We start from the raw sequence: 22,174 nt of genomic DNA, 5'->3' as shown, positions 1-22,174 counted from the left end.
TGAAGAACAAGGGGAATTGTTCACAGATACAGAGAATTATGATTAAGTACTGGTTAAAAAAAAAAGTAGATCCTCTCAGTTTTTAGAAGTTACTTTTTGTCCATCTTAAATGTGGAAAGCCCTGTAGGATGTGTTAGAAAGAACAACTCTGAATTGCCAGGGAGGTGAAATAATACAATAGATCTTTGATTTTCTAATTCTTACACTTTAATTACTGAGTTGTATCCAAGGTTCTATGATGTACAGTTTCCCCCAGGTATGCTTAGTTTTCAAAACATACTTAATTTTTAATATTTTCAGATAAATACTATTTAGATATTTTATCAATATGCTGGTATTTTAAGTTTACATCAAAACTTTAATTCTGAAATCTGAAGGAAATTGCTTTACCATTTTTTAGGTATCACGAAAGTAGTCAGATGAGTTCCCTGGAGGAGACCTTTGTTAGTAAAGCTAGTGCTCTGCAACGACAAGGAAGAGCTGGGCGTGTTAGGGATGGATTCTGCTTCCGAATGTACACAAGAGACAGGTATTGTAAACTCGGCAAGATCTGTAAGTCACATTAACATCTTATATCTTTTTTTCTGCATAAAAACAGGAAGTCATGTTGAAATTCACTTTAACAATTCCAAACTGGAAAGAAAAAAAAAACCAAACCAAAAAAACAACTAACCACCCAAAGTTTTAATATCATATGACTAAAGTGTTATAATACTCTTGTTTCACGACCTTAAAGTTAATTTTATTCTTAGTAACTCTATAATATTTTGAAAAAAAAATTTCATAATTAAAGGGGAAGTGCAGCACCAAGGAATTATAGATTGGTTTCTAACAGCATCTGCCGCTGCGTCAAATATACAGAGACCTTACCTCCTGAACTTTGAAGATTTTATCAGACAAATCTGTAGGTTTCTGATGTGGTATCTCTGGATAATAGATGGGAGGAAATAGCAAATTATGCAGTGCTGCAGCATTAGTTGCATACTTTTTCCTGCTTGTCTTAAGCAGCTTTCAGCTGAGAAACAGTTAAGGTGAAAGTATTTTGAAGTAATGAATGGGGTGTGCATTTTAACCACATGCAAGACCCTCAGTTTAAGAGCTTTGCATTTTAATTTGTTTTGAAAATCATGGTCTTACTGCCCTGTCCCTCTCTTTCACTAAAACCTTGCTTTCCAAGCTACCACCACACACCTTAAATCAAAGGATGAGCAGTTTACTCGTGCATTAAAACACATGCCACTTCCCTGTCTTGCCCCTCAAAAGAACATCTGTGAAGAACAAGCATGTGAAACCTGAGTTTATAAGTTGAATTCAAAGATTAAATTGAATATCTGTGTTTCTATCCTTTTTATGATTTGCAGGTTTGAAAGTTTCATGGAATATTCTGTTCCAGAAATACTGCGTGTGCCTTTGGAAGAATTATGCCTTCATATTATGGTATGGGTTTGGTTTTAGAATTACTGACCTTGTTAGCTAAAGATATTACACGTGCCTTTGGAGGAATTACATTTTCATAGTATTGTGTGGTTTTGAAAGTACTGACCTTGTTAGCTAAAAAAGTTTGCTGGGACAGCCCTGATCCAGTGTAGTCAGTGGGGCTTCTCCCACCAGGTAACCCAGAACCTGTGTGTTGGAAAATCCAGAGCATACTGCTGAGTAGGAGTAGCATACTATGCTTACTCCAGTTTACCTCAGAGTAACAATTCAAACTTAGTTAAATAGCCTTCAAACCGATTTCTGCTTAAGGAAGCAATTCCATTCCCTCTCTCCCCACCCTGAGTGAGCAGGATATGCATGGAAATATGACAGGTTGAGTTGATCTCAACAGATTTGAGAGTCTCCTGCTCATCTGTGACCATTGGTAACGTGCTTCACTGATCAGTGGTTGTGCCATATGAAGCCCTTGCAAACAATGAAGTTCTGCTAACCTAATGTGGGAATGCATCTGCATTCTGGGAACCAAGAGGCTGGTTTACAGGGGATGGAATGTGGGCTTTTGATTGCAAGAAGTTTTCCAATTTCCTTTGTAGCTACTATAGAATTTGTTACAATATATTTTTATATTGAATGATATGCCCATTTACTCCACAGAAATGCAATCTTGGCTCTCCTGAAGATTTTCTTTCCAAAGCATTAGACCCACCACAGCAGCAAGTAATTGGTAATGCAATGAACCTGTTGAGGAAGATTGGGGCTTGTCTGTTAAATGAGCCCAAGCTGACTCCATTGGGCCAGCACCTCGCAGCCCTTCCTGTCAATGTAAAGATTGGCAAAATGCTCATATTTGGTGCTATATTTGGCTGCTTGGATCCTGTGGTGAGTAAAAAAAACCAAACAAAAAAACAAACCAACAAAAACCTCTGTATAAATTTAAAAACACAGAAATGGTTAACTCTTTACAATTAATCTGACTTCTGCGATGTGGTATTTTGAAAGGAAAATGCAAGAAGTTAAAATGTTAATTTTAAGGTGAAGGCATGTGGACATCATGGAGGGGAGCAATCTTAAGTGTTCTTTACAGTTGAACTCAATATTAAAGGTCTTTTTAGAATCACAGCGTCATTTTAGGTTGGAACTCTTAAGTACTGTTCACAAGATAGTCAGACGTGGTGCCCAGTTTTGTCTGTTATGATCCTAAGGAGTATGACACTTACAGAAAAAGCCCTGTTAATGTGCGTTACACCAGTATGGATTACCCCACAGTTCATGGGCCAAGAACATGCTGACGTAAAGTTACTGCAAATAATCGATGTTATAACTTATTATATGAAGACTGTGGCACACTTTCCACTTTTAACTTAATCCATTTAATTTACTGCAAATTAGGAGGAAGCATGGGTATGGTAGTTGCTGAAAACAAATAATTTTAAATTTCAAGTTCTCTTAGTATCTCCTGTTATAATCTAAAGTAGTTGTTTAATCTGACCTTCACTGTATCATATTGGGTGTTGCTCTCTCATTTGGCAAACCATTTCATGTGAGTTTTGAGATTAAAAAAAACAACCCGTATTAGATTTAATTTTTAGGCACTATATAAGCAATATCTTTAATATGTGTAAGGAAATTCTTACAGTTGTCCTTGACTTAGTAGAAGATAAAGCATCATTAAATATTACTGAAAAGAAAATATAAAGCCATTTGTATGATAAACCTGTAAGCTTATAATAAAACACTAAGTGATGTGTACTTTACTAATTGCAGGCAACTCTGGCTGCTGTTATGACAGAAAAATCCCCATTTACTACACCAATTGGTCGAAAAGATGAAGCAGATCTTGCAAAATCATCTCTAGCAGTGGCAGTTTCAGACCATATAACAATCTACAATGCTTATCTGGGGTAATAATTCTCCTGTGCTTATAGCTAGATGCAGGTAACACTTAAGTAATGCCGTTCTGTAAAGAATTTTTAATAAATATCTCCTCTTGAATCGTTTGCACTTGGAAGTTTTTCTCTTCAGAATATTAAGTGCCAAATACTGTTAACACAAAAAGGTAGCTTGCTTACTTACTCTGTAACTCCTTTTAATCATGCTTGTATGTGTACAGAGGTGTACTGTGTCTGTTTATCCTAGTATTTTTTTGGTGTTTGTGATATGCTGACCTGAGCATTTTGTATTTGAGGAAATACAATTCTATATATTATAAAATTACATACGCTTTTTAGAATATTGCCACTAAATCTCAAAAACAACACCTGAATTTTTTCAGCTGTTCAGACAGACATGTAATGTTTGAGAGAAAATTACCATATATTTTGTTAGTATCTATCAGCTTTGTTACAGGCATGTTTTCCAGGGTGCTCTTACACCAGCAACATTCATCTTCATTAATACCACTGATTTCTAGTTTTGAGTGGAGAATGCTGATCAAAAGACAGTATTGCCTTTTAACTTGCTACCACTCTTACATTTTTATACTCTTGATGTGATTCTTTTTGCTGTAGTAAGACAGGGCTTTTTCCTTAGGTGGAAAAGGGCTCGACAAGAAGGAGGGTATCGTGCTGAAATGACTTACTGCAGAAGAAATTTCCTTAATAGGACTTCACTGTTAACTGTAGAGGTAAACCAAATAATTATGCTCTGCACTCAAAAGTTATTTGTTAAAATTTCCTTCTGAAAATGTCATGCCCTTTTAAAGAGGTGATGTATCACAGTTACTGTTTAGACAAAAACAAATGGAGTGCTAGGGACTGATAAAATGCACACCCTTAATCAAAGTAGCTCTGTCTGCATTTGAGTTTTGATATGCACAGTTTGTTAGTACACATCTTTGCAGTCAGTGCCATTGAAGAAACTGGTTGTTACTTCCACCAGAGAATCAAAACTTATGAATTAGAGTACTTCACTTGTGTTATTCTTTATGTCGAAGAACAGAGAGGTTAACAGTTAGTTTGAAAGATGAGCCACAAACGTGTGTAAACGGCCATGTGTTTTTGGTGAGAAAATTTTTTAATTGGTCCTTCCTATTTGAGTTTGGGTGCCTGAGCTCTTCTACACAAAAGTGGATCTTTGGTGCAAATCTGTCTTTATTTTAACGACAGGTGTGAGAGTATTTGCAGTGCATATATAGTACCATATATCTAATCCTACATTCCAGATAATACTGTTCTAATAGAAACAGCCAGGATTCCAGAGTCCTTGCAGAAAGTAAGTGTGTTTTATAATAAGAGGCTCTCCTTTGGAAAGGAGAATTGTCTGCTGACGGAGTAGAGTATGTACCTTCTTAAATTCAGAGTTTTACTAATACCTTACTAATTTCAGGATGTGAAGCAAGAACTCATACGGGTAGTCAGAGCAGCAGGGTTCACAGCACCTACAACACAATGTGGATGGGATGGAAGTGGAGCCACACAACCCCTTTCTCTCCATGAAATAGCTCTTCTTAAAGCTGTGTTGACTGCAGGGCTGTATGACAACGTAGGAAAAATAATATACACAAAGTCTGTGGATGTTACGGAGAAGCTGGCTTGCATGGTGGAAACTGCTCAGGGTAAAGCGCAGGTGCATCCCTCCTCTGTAAATCGAGACTTACAGACATATGGATGGCTCCTATACCAGGAGAAGGTAAGTGAAATAGTGAATCTAGCTGATAGTTTGTGTAAAGGTAGAGTTACGCATCTAATATTAAATAACATATGTTAGTGTAAAATATATCTGAACTTCTTGTTCATCTTAAGAGTTGTTAGTATCTAATGATCCTAAAGTCCATAAAAATGAATCAACTGAGTGCTGAAGAAAAAAGTTAAGGCTGAACATGATGAACAGATCTCTTCATGGTGAAACTGAGAGTTTAATTCTATTTATCAGTACAGTGTTGTTGATTTAAATATGATCACTTTAAGCAGTAATATGTGTATTAACACTTCAAAGTGTGCTTTGGTTTACTGTTCTAAGCAGACTCTAATGCTTTGAAACTTGGTACAGGCCTCACATATCCCCCGTAGTAACTTAAAATGTAACAGTCAATTCTGTAACTGACTGCTGAACTTCCTGTGTGAATTGCATCTTTTTTTTTCTCCTGCCACTTTCTTCCTCCTCACAACTGAATATTTTATCAGCTATTTGCTAAATTCAGGTGTTTATATGAAGTTACACTTCTGGTACAACAAAACCTTGACAGCAGTTGCTCAATGACCAGCTTTATTGTAAAGAAGTAGGAAATTACATTAGGCTTAATGCAAATGAAGTAATAGTAATTTTTGGGGACTTGAAAATATTTCCTGCCCCCAAGAACCTTGTAGTGTAATGGCAGGACAGCATCTAAAGTAGGTAAGTTATTCTGTGAACAGTGGAAAAAATAAAGCCTGTACTTCTGTATGAAGATGCACTGTTTTTGTTTATTTCTTCCCACTGACAGCCCCTTCCCATCCCATTCCATCTCTTATCTGTGAGAGGCCTGAAAGCCAGAAGTAGCATATGCTGAGGCCCATAGTGTACTCTGTGTCTGCACATGTCCCCACACTTACACATGTATGCATGTGCATATGTGGATATAAATTGACAAACCAGCTGCTGCTAAGAAAAACGTGTAATAGAAGAGTTTCACCTACCTTATACTTCAGTAGCTTTATTAGTTTTTTTGTTTCTTCTCTGAACAGCACTAGGCTAACATTATCTTTCTGTTTGAATTTTAACAAGAAAATCATGGCTTTAGCTCTATGTTCTTTTATGTTCTTGATAGCACATAAGCCTGTCACTTAGAGGTGATGTATTTTATGTGGTCTAGGGCAGGCAGATTGCTGTTGGTCAGTCTGTGTACAAGACTTCTGTTGATTGATCTTAAAAGGAAAAAAAGAGTGTTTTTTGCTTCTGAAAGTGGCAATCAGATTTGGTGTTCTCGGGTTTATGTGGCTTGGGTTTTTTTTGTGGTGTTTTTAATGCTTGTGTTTATTTACATGCAGGTGAGGTATGCTAAGGTGTATTTGAGAGAGACTACTTTAATATCCCCCTTTCCCATTTTACTTTTTGGTGGGGATATAGAAGTGCAGCATCGGGAGCGTCTCCTGACAGTTGATGGCTGGATCCATTTTCAGGTGTGTTAATGTGTCGTAGTTTTAACTGTTGCTGGCAGCTAAGCACCACACCAGCTGCTTGCTCACCCCCTGCCCCAGTGGGATGGGGCAGAGAACCGGGAGAGTTTAATGAGTAAAGCAAAAGGTCCACAAGGTTAGCAAAGCAAGGAATTCACTCACCACTTCCCATCGGCAGGCAGGTGTTCAGCCATCCCCAGGAAAGCAGGGCTCCATCACATGTAATGGTTACTTGGGAAGACAAATGCCATCCCTCTGAACATCCTCTCCTTCCTTCTTCCCCCAGTTTATATGATGTTGTTTGGTATGGAATATACCTTGGACTAACTAGTTTAAGTCTGCTCTCCTGGCTCTGCTCCCTCCCAGCTTCTTGTGCACCTCCTTACTGACAGAGCACGGGAAACTTGAAAAGTCCTTGATTTAGGTTAAACACTACTTAACACACTGATGTTTCAGTTGTTGCTATCAACATTATTTGTGTATATATATTATCTGTTTTGTATATAATGGTGGCAAATTTGACTCACACTCTTAACTGCCTAACAAACAAGGTGATTTAATTCTTTAATGCTTTCCCTGCTGTTACTCTGGATAAGAGAAGAACCGCTGCAATACGGTCTCATCAGTTCCGTAAACTAACTACATAATTACATGCTTCATCCAAAGCTACATTGCATTTAAATGCATTATGCTTATCAGCATGTTCATGTGTTGACTTATGTGGGTGTCATGGTCCCATCATAGCTTTTCACTACATTAGCGTCTACATAAAGACAACTATCAGCATTCAAAGTGCAAACAATATCAACTTCTTTTGGGTTAACATTATACAGAGGTAATCAATTATGCCAAATACCAAGACTTTCAGTAAGATTCTTCATTCCCCACATACATTCACTCTTTTGCAACAAGGTCTGCAAGTCAGTTTCAAGGAAGGGCACTCCAAACAAGGACTGGTTCAGTAGGGAGACACACATTAGTTGCTGGGTTGACTGGTGGCAGCAGCGCTCCCACGATCCGGCACACTAAGCTCAGGCCGTGCACAGCGAGCAGGTATCCATCGCGGGCCTTCATCTGTAGAAACACAAGCATAACCTCTCCCCCAAGTTAGCAATTCATGCGTTCCCGACCAATGCCCCGTACGAGGGTCTTTCATGCGTACTAAGACACCTTCATGCTTTTGTTGCTTGTCACCAGTTGACACAAAATGTCGCACAGTGGGAGGCACCGCATGGTCGGCAGAGATTTTCAGAAAGTTCAAAACGTAACATGCTTTCTCTAATCGTGCCTCTGGGGTCATTCCCTCAATTCCCCTTTTTTTTGGTTTTTTTTTTCTAATGAGTTAGTGCCACTTTATTAATAGACTCACACCAATTTGTACCCCCAGCTAAAAATACACACGCTACGCAGGCTTTGTTATTGAAAAGGTGATAGGTTAAAACTACGCGTTCACACTCCTGTGATCTCTCCTATGATTGGTCCCGGTGTGGTGCCCACGCGCTGCTCCCCCCTTGTGCAGGCATGCTGCTTTCTTGTGGTTTTTTTCCTCGTCTTTCTGTCCAACTCTCTTATCTCTCTGTGAATACAGTTTCTTTGTCTCTCTTGGCCTTGCATATATCTTTCATAACAGCTGCAGCTTGTTACACCTTTGGCCTGCTCGGCCTGCTATTACAACAAAGTTACTTGGTCTGGATTGCTCATAATATGTCCGTTGTCTTCCAGCCATTCCACAAATCCCCCTTTTTGTTTTTGAGCAATCCAGACCCCTCTTATTATTCTGTTCATAATTCTCATAAAGCAATTCCACACACAGATCAATATAATTAAAAAGATTACAATGGCAATTAGTACTGTTAACCCGTGCAGAAACAAATCTTTTAACCATCCAGTAATTCCAAAACTCTGTAGCCAGTCCGTTAACCCGTTCTCAATCTTTATAGCCTGTACATTTTTTCCTAACTCTGCAAGTTTCTTATGAATACAGTTTGAGTGATCAGGCAAATTCATATGCTTTCCTTAGCGCTGTTCACTATAGGCTACTCTCTACTGTTCATGCTGTTTCCTTATCTTCTAGAGGTGAGATCACATTCCTCCTTTGCTTCTGTCTCATCCTAGTTCCTTCTCATACTCCCTTAAAGTCATTTAACCCTTTGCTGCAGGATCTCAGCTGCACATCATCAAAGCAAGGCCAAAACTGCACATTATCAATGTCAAAACCACCCACTGTCTCTGTTCCGTTGTTCCGTACAATTCTACAATTCCCTAAGTCTACAGTTCCCTTATTTTTATTTTTATTATATTTTTATTTTTTTAACAGCAAAATACATTTCAACCACTATAATACAGTAGAGTATAGACAGCTTTTGTGCGTGACAGAACACAGTCACCCTGTACTGCAGAGCAGTTTTTTGCAAGTCCTGTACTACTTTCCAAGCAAATGGTGTATGAACGTGAGGATTACCAGCAGCCGCATCTCCCAGTACAATAGGATATGCGTGCAGTGCATCGCTGGAAGGTGTAGGAAGATAAGGAGCGGTCCGCCTATCAATTTTGCTAAACCCCAGTTCCAGTCTCTTAACGCCCCATCTCTTATAGCCTGCCAAAATCGGCGAGGGTCGCGCGTCATTACTGTACCACTGAAACCTAGATTTTTACCACCTCCACCTTCTTCATTGCCTGTGAGTGATAACGTTGTCGTAGCAGGACCCGAATCTGGGTTTTCGGCATTTCCATCCTGCGCGGGCAGGGCCGGAGCCGGGGGGGGGGGTCTGCGTTAAGGTGGTCAGATCGGGCCGGGGGGGGAATGGGAGGGGGTTCTATATTTATTTCCTTTATCTTAGGGTGTACTGGAATAGGGCACCCGTAGCAGGCACAGGAATGTGATTTTCCCCAAAAGTTAAGAGACCTGCTGTAGGTTCAGTGCCCCCCAGCCGCTCCACAGCTGCTGCGGCTAAGTTCTTTTCTAATTGATACCTTTTAATGTTATTTACTATCTCACACCATGGCCTCATTAACTTTTTGCAGACTTATCATCATCTATAATCAAATCCCGTAAATTATCACCTAATTTTTGCCACTCTACCACATCAGAAAGTGAGTTGTGGTCCTGAAAGCACCCCTTTCCCCTTCCTAATGCAATTAAACCCGGTAATTGCTTAACGCAATCAACACCCTGCTTTTCTAAAAAGCATTTTAAAAGATCTAGGGCTACCTTGAAATCCATGTCGCTGATACCTTTCTGCTCCATGATTAAGGCACTCTCGTTGTGGTGGTGCTCCTTGATTAAGGCACTCTCATCGTCGTGGTGCTCCTTGATTAAGGCACCTTTGTTGTGCTCCTTCATTAAGGCAGTTTAATTAGTCCTTTTACGTTGCAGCCTTTATAGTAGCCCTCACAGACAGCGAACCCCCTTTTGGATGGTCCAGGCTTCTCTGGTCGACACACCAAGCCAATCAGTGTTCGGTCGATCTTTGCCCCCCCGGTCGCTGCTACCGGTGCTTCTCTGTGTCCGCCGCTCCAAGCAAAGTTGTATCAGGTCCCTGTTCGGGCGCCACTTGCGAGTGGCAGGGAATAGAACGCAGCCAACTCAATATGAGTGATAAAGCATGATTCACTTTATTAGCCCGAATAGCTCCTGTTTATACAGTGTATCTAATTATGCATACTCAGCAGTCTATGATTGGCTAGAATCACTACCTAGTCATTTACATGGTCCTCCTACTTGCAGTGAGCTAGCTTACGTGACTTCTTTATCTCTACTGCACATACCTCCTTAGAATTGTTTGTGAAGCCTGTTAAGGCCGCGGTGTCCCTGCAACTCCGCAGTTATCAGCACACCTGGCAACCTCAGCTGAGGCCTAGTCTTGATAGCACACCAGTTAGATTCGGCTCTGCTCGTACAAATGCTCTAATGATCTGTGACCCTTCTCATCCAGCCATTCCCCAACAATTATTCTCATGTCAAATCCAAAACACAGTGTTGTACCAGCTACTGAGAAGGAAAGTAGCTCTATCCCATTCCAAACAGGACAGAGTGATAACTACCTTTTGTGGTTCCATGGGCTTTTGTATTACACACCTGATGTACAAGCTTAATTCAGAACACTATATACATGGGATGAAGATGAGAGAAAAAGGAAGGAGAGAATTAAAGGAAATTATGGGTAATTTAATATACATGTAGTGGAAACTTAGCAAATCATGCTCAAAAGAACAGGCTTGTAATATGCAGCTTCTAACAAGTAAGTACCTTCTCTCTTCATGAAAAAATGTCAGTGTTCTTCAGAAAAGGTATTGGAAATGGGTATAGACCAAACCTTGCTTTATAAAACTGGTACTGAAAGTAGATGAGCATGCTATTTTATATTACCCTTTCCCACAGTCTTAGTCATGTACGTAAGTACATATTTATCTTTAAAATAGTATTTATTTTCTTTATAGCACAGACAGAACTGTTTGGGAAAGAAAAAAATCCAAATGGAAAATATCTGTTTGGTTGATGTTGGGTGTTTTTTTGGGGTTTTTTTTGTTCCAGGTGAAAAGGTTTTATGTGGGAATGGGAAGACTGAGTATTTATATTTAACCTATTCTTGCAGATGGAATTGGTAACATACCAAAATCCTCTGTAAATTCTGCTAAATGGCAAACATGGGCTTTTGCTAGCCTGCCAGCTACTTGGTCACAATGCTCCTGCAGGCCCTGTGTTACTCTCAAGGAAGACTATAAGCCACAAAACATTTTAGGTTTTTGCATTTCACTCATGCAAGCAAGCAAGCATTGAATTAAATTCACTAGTTACCATAAATAATGCCATTTTAAAAAGCGGCTCCCTTGTTGGTTTGTTGGAGAATTTTTTTATGGTCCCTGGGTGGCTATAGGTCATGCAGTTGCTAGGCCGATTACATCTTGTAGTGTATTTCAGAATTATTTTTTTTCTACTGAGATGCTAAGTAGAATATGTTGCATTTTATGCTTACTGTGCTATGGGCAGTATATAAATGAAATAGACTGGAATAGGGAAGGAGGGATAAAATGAATGATTTCTGGAAGGCAAGAGGGTTCAGCTTTAGATAACCAAATTCCTGGTGAGATACAGGAGAGGTTTGTGGTTGCTTTCTCAAGGCCAGGCAGACCTCCTGAGAGGGAAATGTGTAGATTACTTTATTTCAGATACAAGTTAATTGGTACTTTGTACCTTGGAAAAAAACAATTTGAGTAAGTAGGATATTAGTAAATTAATACTTCCACTATATGCTGGTGGTTCATGATGCGTGGGAGCATATTCTTGAGTTAACCTTCTGAGGTGCTGTCCTTTAGAGACTGATACTATTAACAGGTGCCTAAAGATGAGAGGGCATAATGTAAGCCCAGTCACTTCATGAGTACACTATCCATATGCTCAAAAGTTTGCAGGAATCTTGTTATAAACTTCTGTTTATATGTAAAGTAATCTTTTAACTTATGTTTTGCTACAAGATGTCCAAGTAATGCAAGTGCTTGTCTTCTCTGTTCTTTATAGGCTCCTGTAAAGATAGCAGTAATTTTCAAGCAGCTAAGAGCTCTGATTGAGTCTGTTTTAAAGAAGAAGCTTGAAAATCCTAAAATGTCACTTGAAGGTAACTATTACTGCCTTGCTGATGTTACTATTTAAGTGGACCTTGTGGCAAATCTGAGGAAGCATTAGTACACTGCATCCTCACTCAGTATGGTTAGTGTGGCTTGAATATCATTCTGTTATTTTGAGACACATCTAAAAAGTCATTACTAATCCTACCCACGTTATGTGGCTTACCCCAGATGTACGAAGATCTGCACAACTGCTGTTACAAGGATATCCCTGATAACAATGTTTAAGGTAGTAGTAATAATGGTGAGGTATGCATCTCAAAACAGAAGTAAGTGTGTGAGGAACCTCAGGCACGGATGAAGTTTTTAAGTGTTATGCCAGTTGTCTGTCAGTTTAGGTTAATGATGGGAAACTGCTTGTTGGCCCCTAAAGGAGAGATAGAGGAGCACTGGATGTTCAGAAGAATGTTGTAGGTGGGGAGGAAAAAAGGGAGTTCCTATATGCTAATTTATCTGTAGTTAACTCATCATTTTCTCAGTCTTTTTTGTGGCATACTGAAATGGCTGCAACCAGCTCATTGAGTAATTCTGTAAAGTTTCCAATGATGTACTGTGGACATACTTTTTGCCCTTTTGCTTTGCAAGAGGGAATCACTTGTCTTGCTCTGAGTCTGGCATAGCCTAAAACATTAAGATTTTAAGTTGTGGACAGCTAGATTTGTCTTCTGATTTTCTTGGGTTTTGGGAATCAATTTTCAAGCTCGCTGTCTTCCACTCACTGTGTGTTTTCTTTCCTAGATGACAAGGTCTTACACATCATCAAAGAACTGATAAAAACAGAGAATGGTAACTGAAACCAGAAATCGGTAACAGACCAGAGCTTCAGTAATGGCAGGGGAAATACGCACTCCAGCATTAACTGAAAGTTTTTAAATGCTTGGCATGGTTGATACCAGCCATGATGTTGAAAGACTGCATGATTTTTGCATAGAATTTACCTTTCTCTGTATCAATTTTAAGGGTGAACATTGACTATGTTTAAGCCTTTACAATACACTTGGTGCCATTTGATTGTAGGAATGATGGGCGGAAGCAGTTTCTTTTCAGTGTAAAAATGACTGTGGCCAATTCCTTTTTTTTTTTTTTTGCTTAATGTACTAATAATACCATTACGGGTGGTACAGACTGTAAGTAATGGTTAAAGGTTGGGTGCTGAATCTCAGCTGAGTAGAATTCCATTAGATGTGTGCAAACAGAAGACTTCCATTAGATGTGTGCAAACAGAAGACAAGTGTTTTCTTATGTGGGCTTCCTACACGGTATTTTTTTTCTATGAATTTATAGTATTAAAGCAATGCATCTTATAGATGTCTTCATTTTTTGGTATGTTTACATTAAGAAGATCATATGGACTGCCATGAACAGGTGCTCAGCTGCCCAGCAGCTCCTCTGCGTCTTAGACTTGTTCCTACCTGTTCACCCTGACCCTTGTCTCTCCCTGCGTTGTCATAAGTTTTGCTGTCCCTTTCATACGTTAAGTTTTGCATAGTCCTGTGAGCCCCCTCAAATGATGATCATGGTGATCATGGTTTTTCCCCCTTTATTGATCAAAGTTCAGGTTGATCCTCTTCAGAGCTGAACCAGAGTAGCTTCTTCAGTGGCTGAAGCCTTCTGGTTTTCAGCATTCTCTCTTATCATTTGCTCACCAATGTTTGTGTGTCTGTGTGTTGCTTTTGTTTCTTATTTCTTTTATACTGAATATTCCTTAACCAGATAACTTAATGAAGGGGATGCTCTAACATTCCACCTGTGCCCACACCATTGACAATTATGAAGTGAAATTTTAGATTATCACTCAGCTTTCAAGAATGAGGAATATTTTTTGTGGGGGGAGAGTCTGTTATTTAAACAATTGCAGTCAAATAGGAACACTAACGTACAGACAGGGGCATAGTGTGGAAGATAATTTTGGTTTAATGTGAAAAATAAAAGATTTCCTATAGCAGAAGTTAATAGAGGTTAATAGTGTACAGAAAGGGCACTGAGGAAAAGGCATGAAAATGCAAAATACATAAAGCCATCCAGTTTTATTATTATAGTGGAACTAGTACTGCTCTGCCAAGAGAGAAATATAAGCTGAAAGTAAACCAGGTTGTGCATGTTACCCTACATTCAATTCTGGAAGAGGCAAGTTCTCCTAACCGGCGAAGAACTCTGAAGGAAAACTGATCACATCAGTTACCCTTCTATGAATTGTGATAAACTAGTGGTAGTCCTAATTTCCTAGAAGAGCCAGGAAGTGCTTTTTTTTCCTTCTTTTTTTTAACTCCAAAGTACACAACATATGTGCAAGGAAGCATTTAAACAGTTAAATTCTGATCTCAAGACCTGTTTTGCACTCTGTCTTCCCAGAAACATTCTTTCATGTTGAAGGCAGAGAAATAAAAACCTGCTGACTACGTTCCTTGAAGATGAAGCTTGAATGCACATTTGACAACTTCCTAGGTTTTTTTTCTAGTTGAGGTCTTATATTCGTATCCTTTGGAAACATGAATTAGAAACACATGTCAGTAATTCAACATCTAACAACATCTAACAGTTGTTGGTTTTGAATAGCTAAATCTTAGTGAAAGTGTTAATTGTCCTTGAATTCTTTTCCATTATTTACCCATGGTGAACAGAGAGGGTTTTGTTCCATTTATGTTTGGTAATGTCGAAATTCAGAGGCGTTCTTTGCGTTCCTCTAGCATGTCCTGCTTTGTAATCTTTTAAAGAGATAGCTTATTTCAGTTGTTATTAAGGGGATTTATTGTAATAACTGGGGAGCTGCACACTCTTTTGAGTGAGCAACAGTTTTCTTTAAAACTGATCAGACTGCTGTACAGTTATCTTAAATTTAAAACAAACAGAAAATGGTGACTACAGTGACTTTCTGCTTCTGCAGCGTGCGTGAGCTGCTTTTGTGCCTGTGCTCTTTTAGGTGGATGGACTTTCTCTTTTGTTCCAGTTAATAAATACTTCTGTTAACTCTGTTGTGTTTTCTCAAAGCGTTTGTCAGACTCCAGACCGGTATCCATGGAACTTTCCCATTGTAGTCACAACAGGGCTCTTTAGGGTGTATTTTTTAAGGGCAGTGTGTCATACTGGTGTCTCTATCCTCTCCTTGCACAGGATTTCTTGCTCCTGCCGTTCAAGCTGCAGCATTCCCACCTCCTGTCTTTTAGTGCTGGGGTCGTAAATTGCTTGGAGCTTTCTTTCTCCCATGGCATCCTCCCCATTGCCCGACCCAGGAGAGGATTTCTTTTTTCCTTCTACAAGTCTTTCCACATCTATAGCGGACTTGATCAATGGATCATACAGCTAAATCATACCAGCTAACAACAGTCATGTCTGACCTCAGCTCCACTTCTGTCACCCTGTGGTCGCAGTGCAGGAAGGTCTTGATTTCCCTCCCTTCAGCGATTTGAAATAGTGCTCTGGTAGGTAGTCTGTGGATGGAAGTGGAACCCAGACTCCAGCTGCCCAGAGAGCTCCAGCATTCCCAGTATGTTTCCCGGTGACCTCAAACTAAAGCATTACCCAGGTGGAGCAGTCGGTAGCTGTTTATCTCACCGAGTTCGGAGTTAAAATGCTCGGAGCGGGAGAGATTTATTTTAGTAGCGGCGAGAGGGGGGCTCGGTCGCGGCCGGCTTTGCGGCCGCCCTTCCAGCGAGCGGGCACGGCCCTGCGGCTGCCCCGGCGGACGGCGCTGGCGAAGTGCCGGGCGTTCGGGCGGCTTCGGGGCCGGGCTGCGGGGTCTGTTTTGGAGACGGCGCTCCCGGCAGCGCCCGGCCAGCCCCCCGCGGCGGCGGGCGGGGTCGGTGTGCCCGGGGGGCGGGCGGTGATGCCCCGGGGCCGCCCCGCCGCTCAAATACCCGCCGGCACGGCCGCCCCGGCACGGCGATGACGGCCAGCGGGCTGTGCGGCGGCACTCCGCAGCGGCGGGGCCCCGCCGGCTCCCCGGGGCGCTGCCCTCGGCGGCGGCGGCGGCGGCAACCGGCGGCGGTGGCGGCGGCGGCGGCGGCGAGGGAGAGCCCGCAGGAGCTGCAGGCTTTCCGCGACTACGGGGAGAGCTGGTACCGCTCCCGCAAGGGGCTGGAGAGCCGCTTCCAGCCGCGGGAGCCGCTCGCCCGGCAGCCGCAGGTGGGGGAGGCGGCGGGGGCCGGGCGAGGGCAGCCCGGTGCCAGCCCCGCCTGACCTCCGTTCCCGGTGCCGCAGGTGACGGCGGAGGCGCGCTGCAAACTGGTCAGCTGGCTCATCCCCGTGCACCGGCACTTCGGCCTCTCGTTCGAGGCCCTCTGCCTGGCCGTCAACACCCTCGATCGCTTTCTTGCCACCACGCCCGTGGCCGCCGACTGCTTCCAGCTCCTGGGGGTGACGGCGCTGCTCATCGCCTGCAAGCAGGTAGGGCGGCCCCGCAGCCCGGCTGCCCCGCCGCCGGCGTCCCTGCGCTCCGCCTCGGCCACCTGCGGCGGCTCCGGCGCCCGCTTAGTCCCCGCCGGGCCGGGCTCCGCACCCTCTCCCCCGCGCTGCCCCCCCGGCTGCAGCGTGCCCGCCCCCCGTCCCCCCTCGCAGGTGGAGGTGCACCCTCCCAGCGTGAAGGAGCTCCTCGCCCTCTGCTGTGGCGCCTTCACCCGCCAGCAGCTCCGCAACCTGGAGTGCATCGTCCTGCACCGCCTCGGCTTCGACCTGGCGGCGCCCACCGTCAGCTTCTTCCTGGAGCACTTCAGCCAGGTGCGGCTGGAGGCGCGGGGCGCCGACGCTGGGGAGGCGGCGGACGCCAGGAGTCTGGCGGGGGGGGTGGCGGAGCTCAGCCTGGCCGACTACGCCTTCACCAGGTACGCCCCGTCCCTGCTGGCCGCCGGCAGCCTGGGGCTGGCCGACCGGCTCCTGCGGCACCGCAGCCCCCTGGACCTGCGGGTCAGCGGCTACTCGGAGGAGCTCCTGCGGCACTGCATGGACGAGCTGCAGCTCCTGGTCTCTCTGAACGGGCAGTCCCTGCCGCTCCTCCTGCCCCCGGAGGTGGCCCAGAAGTGTCCCTGGCTGCGGAGCGGCCGCTGACTCACTGCGGGGTGGCGACGGCGACACCGCCGATCGCTTGCCCCTCTGGCCGCCGCCGTGTCTGCCCCGGCGCCGAGCGCCCTCCGGCTCCCTGGCGCCCGCCCGCCGCGCTCCGCGGCCCCGGTGCGGAGCCCGCCCGCCAAGCGGTACCGCCGGTGGAGTTCAGAGCGTGGGATCACGTTTTGCACATGGTGTTGCTGTACGTCAGTTGCGGTGTCCCGTTGCTGCTGTGTTTTTTTAAATCCAGCATGTAAATAATATACTGAATCGCAAGCACTGTATTATTTATTCGGAGGATGGTCCATAAAGGTAACAGTGGGAGGACCACGTGGACGTTCAATAAACTCGTTTCTGCTTGTTACCTGTACTCGTTTGTTTGCTGGCGGTGTGTGCAGCCAGCGGGGAGAGGAAACACATTGGCACAGGGCGAGTTCCCGAGCAGTCAGCTCCAGCTGCGACAAAATAATGATGCCCGATGTGATCGCCCTTTTCAAACTGACACGCGCTGGCTTGGTCGTGGTTAGGGGGGGGGGGGGGGGGGGTATTGTATGCAGTGACTTGGGTATAGGAAAACAAAACATTAACTAATAAAACAGGAAGTCACTGTATTTCCAGCAGGTCTATAATCCAGGTGCATACTCCTAAACTGGCACTGTAGTACCACACGAAGCATTCAAGGGAGGAAAACAGTCGTAATGGTGTAAAATATTCCATTTTCTTCACGTTACTGCCTCCGTGCCTGCGCACCGAACTGATGTTAAGAGGGCATGTGCACACCTGAGGGTGCCCTCGGGGGTGCTCGCCCTTCAGGGCAGCAGGGAGGGGGGACCCCGCACGCCGCGCTGCGCCCCGAGCGCGCCCCGGCTCAGGTGTGCGGGCGGAACGAGCGGAACCCGCCCGGCCGCTGCGGCGGGGGGTCCCCACGCACCCGCGGCGGGGGGTGGGTGAGGGGCGGTTCATCCTCCGCCGGCCCCGCCGCCGGGCTCGGCAGGGCTGGGCGCGGCAGCGCTGGGGACCCTCTCCCGGTGCGGGGCTCAGCAAGCCAGGATGCCGCGGGCTGGTGTCTCCCTTGCCCCGCCTTGTATTTGCAAAGCCCCCAGCCCTCACGTCTAACAAACACCCCCACAAACAGCAGCCCCGCCCGCAGGCTGAGGCCACCCGCGGCCGGGCAGGGACCGGCGGGCGGGCACGGCCGGGCTGGCGGGCAGCGGGCGGGGCGGGACGGGACGGGCTCTGCTCGGGTTTCCCGGCGGGGCAGCCCCTGGGCCCGCCCCGGCCCCGCGGGCGCGGGGAAGGGCTCGGCGGGCGCGGGAGCCGCCGGCGCGGCCCGGGGAGGCGGCGGGAGGCTGCCGCGGCGCGGCGGAGGGAAGGCGGGCGGGCAGCCCCCGGCACGGCACGGCCCGGCCCGGCCCCCCGCGCCCCTGCCCGCGGGGCGGCGCCGAGCTGGGCGCGGGGCGGAGGGCGCCCGCCGAGGCCGGGGCCGGGGCCGGGGCCGGGGCCGCGGCGGTGGCACCGTGGCAGCAATGGAGCAGGGCGGGCGCCGCCGGGCCTTCGGCAGCATCTGCCCCAACAGGGTCCGGGGTCCGCCCGCCAGCCTCGCCAAGAAGCCGGCCCGGCCTGGCGGGGGCACGGCGGGGACCCCTCCGGCCGCCCTGAGCCCCCGGGCGCCCCCGCCCCGCCCGCGCCGTAGCGGCGCCCCGCCGGCCCCCGCCGCACCCGCCCTCGGTGAGTCTGTCGGCGGCGGAGAGCCCTGACCCCGGGCCGTGTCCCCCTCCCCGTGTCTCCCACCGCGCCCCCCTGGTGCCCCACACCGTGCTCCCCAGCCCTGCGTCCCCCGGCCGTGACACCGCCACCGTGCCCTTTACCGTGTCCCCTCGGCCATGCCGCCCTCTCCATGCCCCCTGCTGTGTCCCCGCCGGCGCTCCCCACCCTGATTCCCAGCCCCACATACCCCCGTGCTTCCCATTTTGCTGTCGAGTCCCGTTCCCTACCCCGGCTATGCACATCCCTGCCTGGGCACCTCACCGCGGTCTCTCACTGTCCCCAGCGCTCACCACCATCGACTGGCAGGATTTGGCAGCCTGTGTCCCCATCCTTCCCACCACCCCAGCCGACCCTGTGACCCTGCAGCAGGTAATGCCCCAGCTGGAGCAGGCTTGGCCACCCCTGGTACAGGTACCCACAGGGGTGGCCCACTCAAGCCGCTGGGTGCTGGCAGCCCCCCTGGCCTCCGGCTTCCCATCTGTGAAATGGGCATAGTGGAGGACATCACCTTGTCCCACGTGTTAGATGGGTTCGTGGCAAGGGCAGGGCAGGGAACAGATGCCCTGGGTGTTGGGGCTGTGCAAGGGTGCTGAGCACAGGTGTTGGGGCGGTGTGGGCAACAGTGGGCCACACGGGCAGGTCTGAGCCTTGGGCTCTGCTCGCTGGCACATTTCCTTCACCCCTCCCAGGGTCCCTGCTTCCAGAGTGGACCGGAGTTTGATTTCCAGGAGTTCAGAGATGCTGTTGATGAATTTGCATCTGGCAAGTAGATATTTTTTCCTTACTTAAGCTAAACACCCTTATGCGTGTACATCAGCAGTCATGCTGTGTTTGGTCTCCTCTTTTTTTGCTTTGGGGTTTTTTTTTGTTTGTTTTTGAATACCCACTCAATGCACACTCACCCTGTCCTGGGACAGTCTGTAAGGCAGTGTGTCCCCTGTGCACCCATTTAGAGGGACCTGGGCTGGCACTGAGCTTTCCCCCGTGGGAGACAGAAATTAAATCCAAACAGATTCAGGGTGCACAGCTGCCACAGTGAAGAAAAAGCATGTCAGGACATACCAGGGGGGGGATGCTCAGAACTGGGATGGTGTGCTGGGGTTGGGGGCGGAGGGGGGGGCGGGAAGGGAGGATATGAAAGCCTCCCTCTATCTTAACACCTGTTGCTATTCCCTGCAGACACATCCACCTTATTGCCACTGCCACTGGACTGCACTGACTTTGATTTCTCACTTGGTGAGGAGGTGGCCTTTGGCTCCTGCACCCCACAGCTGGAGAGCAGCATGCTGGCACAGATGCCCCCACAGCGTCTGCTTTCCCCCAAGGCTTCCCCCAAGGCATGCTGGAGGGGCCTGGCAGGCCAGCACCAGAAATCACTGGGAGATGCCCTGGAGGCAAATAGCCAGGTAGGGACCCATCCCAGGGGCCTGTGGTGGATTTCTCTCCTGTTGAGGCAGCTGCATGGCCGTGGTGTGAGGCATCCCACAGCCCCTGGATGGTGGCTCTGTCCCAACCACCTCATCCCTTCTTGTCCTTCACAGCTGCGGGAGACCCTCACACAGAGGCAGGAGGAGCTGGCAACGCTGCAGGAGAGCAACGTGCAGCTGAAGGAGCTGGCGAGCCAGGCCAGGCAGCTGGCTGCCATCCTTGAGGTGAATGCTGCCACCCCATCTGGCCTGGCTGCCCCACAGCCCAGCTGGTCCCTGGGGGACAGTGTGGTGTGGGGGTGCAGTGGGGGGCAGGGTGCGAGTTGAGGCTGAGCAGCGTGAGGTGGGACAGGGACACAGGGGGAGCGGGGGTGCAGGACAGGGTGGGGTGGTGTGGGGTGGGATGGTGTGGGCCAGGGCAGTGTGGATCTGGGTGTGCAGCGCGGGATGGAGCAGGGTAGTGGGGGACAGTGTGTCACAGTGCGGGGCGGGGTGTTGCGCAGCAGGCCTGTGTGGGGCAGGGAGTGAGGTGTGGGAAGGAGCAGCGCGGGACAGTGGTGGTGCAGTGCGGGGCTGGGCGGTGCGGTTGGGGCTGGTGCGGTGTGGGGCTGGTGCAGGGCTGGGCGGTGCAGTGCGGAGCTGGGCGATGCGGTGTGGGGCTGGTGCGGTGCGGGGCTGGGCGGTGCGGGGCAGGGCGATGCGGGGATGCGCGATGTGGTGCAGCCCGCGGAAGTCGTGCTCTCTCCCGCCGGCAGACGCTGGTGCTCCCGCAGCGCGCCGACGGGGCGGCCCTTCCTCCTGCTCTTCATCCTCCACCTCCTCTTCATCCTCCGCCTCCTGGTCCCGCCGCCGCCAGGATGTGGGGCGGGCGCGGGCGGCCGGAGCCGTGGGAGGAGGCGGCGGGCGTGGACGCCATGCTGCGGCAGGTGTCGGAGCAGTGCCGCGCTGCCCTGCGGAGCCTGGGGACCAGCCCGGGGGACGGCCGTGGGTGCAGCCCGGGGACCAGCCCCACGGCCAAGCGCCCGCGGCCGGCCCCGCGCTTGCACGGCGCCTTCCGCGGGCTGCGCACCGGCGGCGCCGCCCCACCGGCGGGCCCCGGGGGGCTGGAGGGGGGCGGCAGCCTGCGGGCGGCGCTGGGGGAGGGGGGCGGCATCCGCACCCTGGCCTTCCCGCAGGGCAACGCCTTCACCCTCCGCACCGCCGCCGGCGGGTACCGCTTCCGCTGGGTGCCGCGCTGAGGCGGCCGCGCCCGCCGCGGCCCCGGCCACGCGTGTCCCGGGCGAGGCGGAGCGGGGCGCGCCGCGGCGTGGGGCTGGCGGGGCCCCCGGCCCGGCCGCACGATCCCCCTTCCCCCTGTGAGAACGGGTGTTTGCGCCCCCCCGTCGCGGGAGGCCGGAGCGGGGAGGGGCGGGCGCGGCGGAGGCGGCCGCGCCGCATCGAGGGCAGCGGGGGCAGCACGCCGCGGGCCCGGCCACCGCATCGAGCTGCTGTGGTTTCCGAGTCGGCAACTCGCTCTCAGTAGTCTGCTAATGAATATAATGAATCTAGAGATTTTTATGCCGTTTTACCAGGACATTTTACTCAGCTGAGCGGGAAAAATGTGACTTGGGGGATAGTGGCTGCGGTGGGCTGGTGTGGAAAGGGGCAGCCCAGCCATCCCAAGCAGTTTAAACACGGTACACCTTCCCCACCACGGAGTTTTGCATCCACGATGTTTACAAAGTGCACTTGTGTCGATCATGTGTGCAGTAGGTGTGTATTTGCACCCGGTGTGATGATTAAATAGTG

At 48.2% G+C, this 22,174-nt stretch overlaps 3 protein-coding genes across 6 annotated transcripts in view; all 3 read left to right on the top strand.

Moving 5' to 3' along the window:
- Positions 1-15,125, top strand: part of DHX29 (DExH-box helicase 29) — a 29,656-nt gene extending 14,531 nt beyond the window's left edge. For 2 of the 4 annotated variants that reach the window (XM_055699664.1, XM_027804576.2), the window contains 9 exons: positions 401-529; positions 1,362-1,437; positions 2,092-2,316; positions 3,202-3,338; positions 3,967-4,060; positions 4,762-5,064; positions 6,402-6,533; positions 12,049-12,145; positions 12,894-15,125. In XM_055699664.1, the coding sequence (XP_055555639.1) occupies positions 401-529; positions 1,362-1,437; positions 2,092-2,316; positions 3,202-3,338; positions 3,967-4,060; positions 4,762-5,064; positions 6,402-6,533; positions 12,049-12,145; positions 12,894-12,949 (1,249 nt within the window). In that variant the 3' untranslated portion in view covers positions 12,950-15,125. The remainder of the gene's footprint in view (positions 1-400; positions 530-1,361; positions 1,438-2,091; positions 2,317-3,201; positions 3,339-3,966; positions 4,061-4,761; positions 5,065-6,401; positions 6,534-12,048; positions 12,146-12,893) is intronic. The other 2 variants (XR_008730344.1, XM_055699665.1) reach the window with 2 other exon arrangements.
- A 598-nt stretch (positions 15,126-15,723) lies between these two features.
- CCNO (cyclin O) lies at positions 15,724-17,225 on the top strand. Its single transcript, XM_055699319.1, has 4 exons — positions 15,724-15,955; positions 16,138-16,277; positions 16,353-16,538; positions 16,710-17,225. Exons 1-4 carry the CDS (start codon positions 15,724-15,726, stop codon positions 17,193-17,195), a joined length of 1,044 nt encoding a protein of 347 aa, XP_055555294.1. The 3' UTR covers positions 17,196-17,225.
- A 1,493-nt stretch (positions 17,226-18,718) lies between these two features.
- On the top strand, positions 18,719-21,624 carry MCIDAS (multiciliate differentiation and DNA synthesis associated cell cycle protein). The gene is made up of 4 exons (XM_055699317.1): positions 18,719-18,920; positions 20,139-20,365; positions 20,501-20,611; positions 21,142-21,624. Exons 1-4 carry the CDS (start codon positions 18,719-18,721, stop codon positions 21,622-21,624), a joined length of 1,023 nt encoding a protein of 340 aa, XP_055555292.1.
- The last annotated feature ends 550 nt before the right edge of the window (positions 21,625-22,174 follow it).

The sequence above is a fragment of the Falco cherrug genome, chromosome Z (assembly GCF_023634085.1).
Source record: "Falco cherrug isolate bFalChe1 chromosome Z, bFalChe1.pri, whole genome shotgun sequence".
Taxonomy (NCBI): domain Eukaryota; kingdom Metazoa; phylum Chordata; class Aves; order Falconiformes; family Falconidae; genus Falco; species Falco cherrug.
Note: the sequence above shows the minus strand (reverse complement) of the source record. Positions and strands in the feature narration are given on the sequence as shown.

Bases quoted from the DNA above. Each gene is read 5' to 3' on its own strand.
- CCNO (XM_055699319.1), top strand. From the start codon at position 15,724: ATGCTCGGAGCGGGAGAGATTTATTTTAGTAGCGGCGAGAGGGGGGCT. The intron at 15,956-16,137 runs GTGTGCCCGGGG...GGCAACCGGCGG, and splicing joins CGCGGCGGCGGGCGGGGTCG to CGGTGGCGGCGGCGGCGGCG. The intron at 16,539-16,709 runs GTAGGGCGGCCC...CCCCCCTCGCAG, and splicing joins TGCTCATCGCCTGCAAGCAG to GTGGAGGTGCACCCTCCCAG.
- MCIDAS (XM_055699317.1), top strand. From the start codon at position 18,719: ATGGAGCAGGGCGGGCGCCGCCGGGCCTTCGGCAGCATCTGCCCCAAC. The intron at 20,366-20,500 runs GTAGGGACCCAT...TGTCCTTCACAG, and splicing joins CCCTGGAGGCAAATAGCCAG to CTGCGGGAGACCCTCACACA. The intron at 20,612-21,141 runs GTGAATGCTGCC...TCCCGCCGGCAG, and splicing joins AGCTGGCTGCCATCCTTGAG to ACGCTGGTGCTCCCGCAGCG.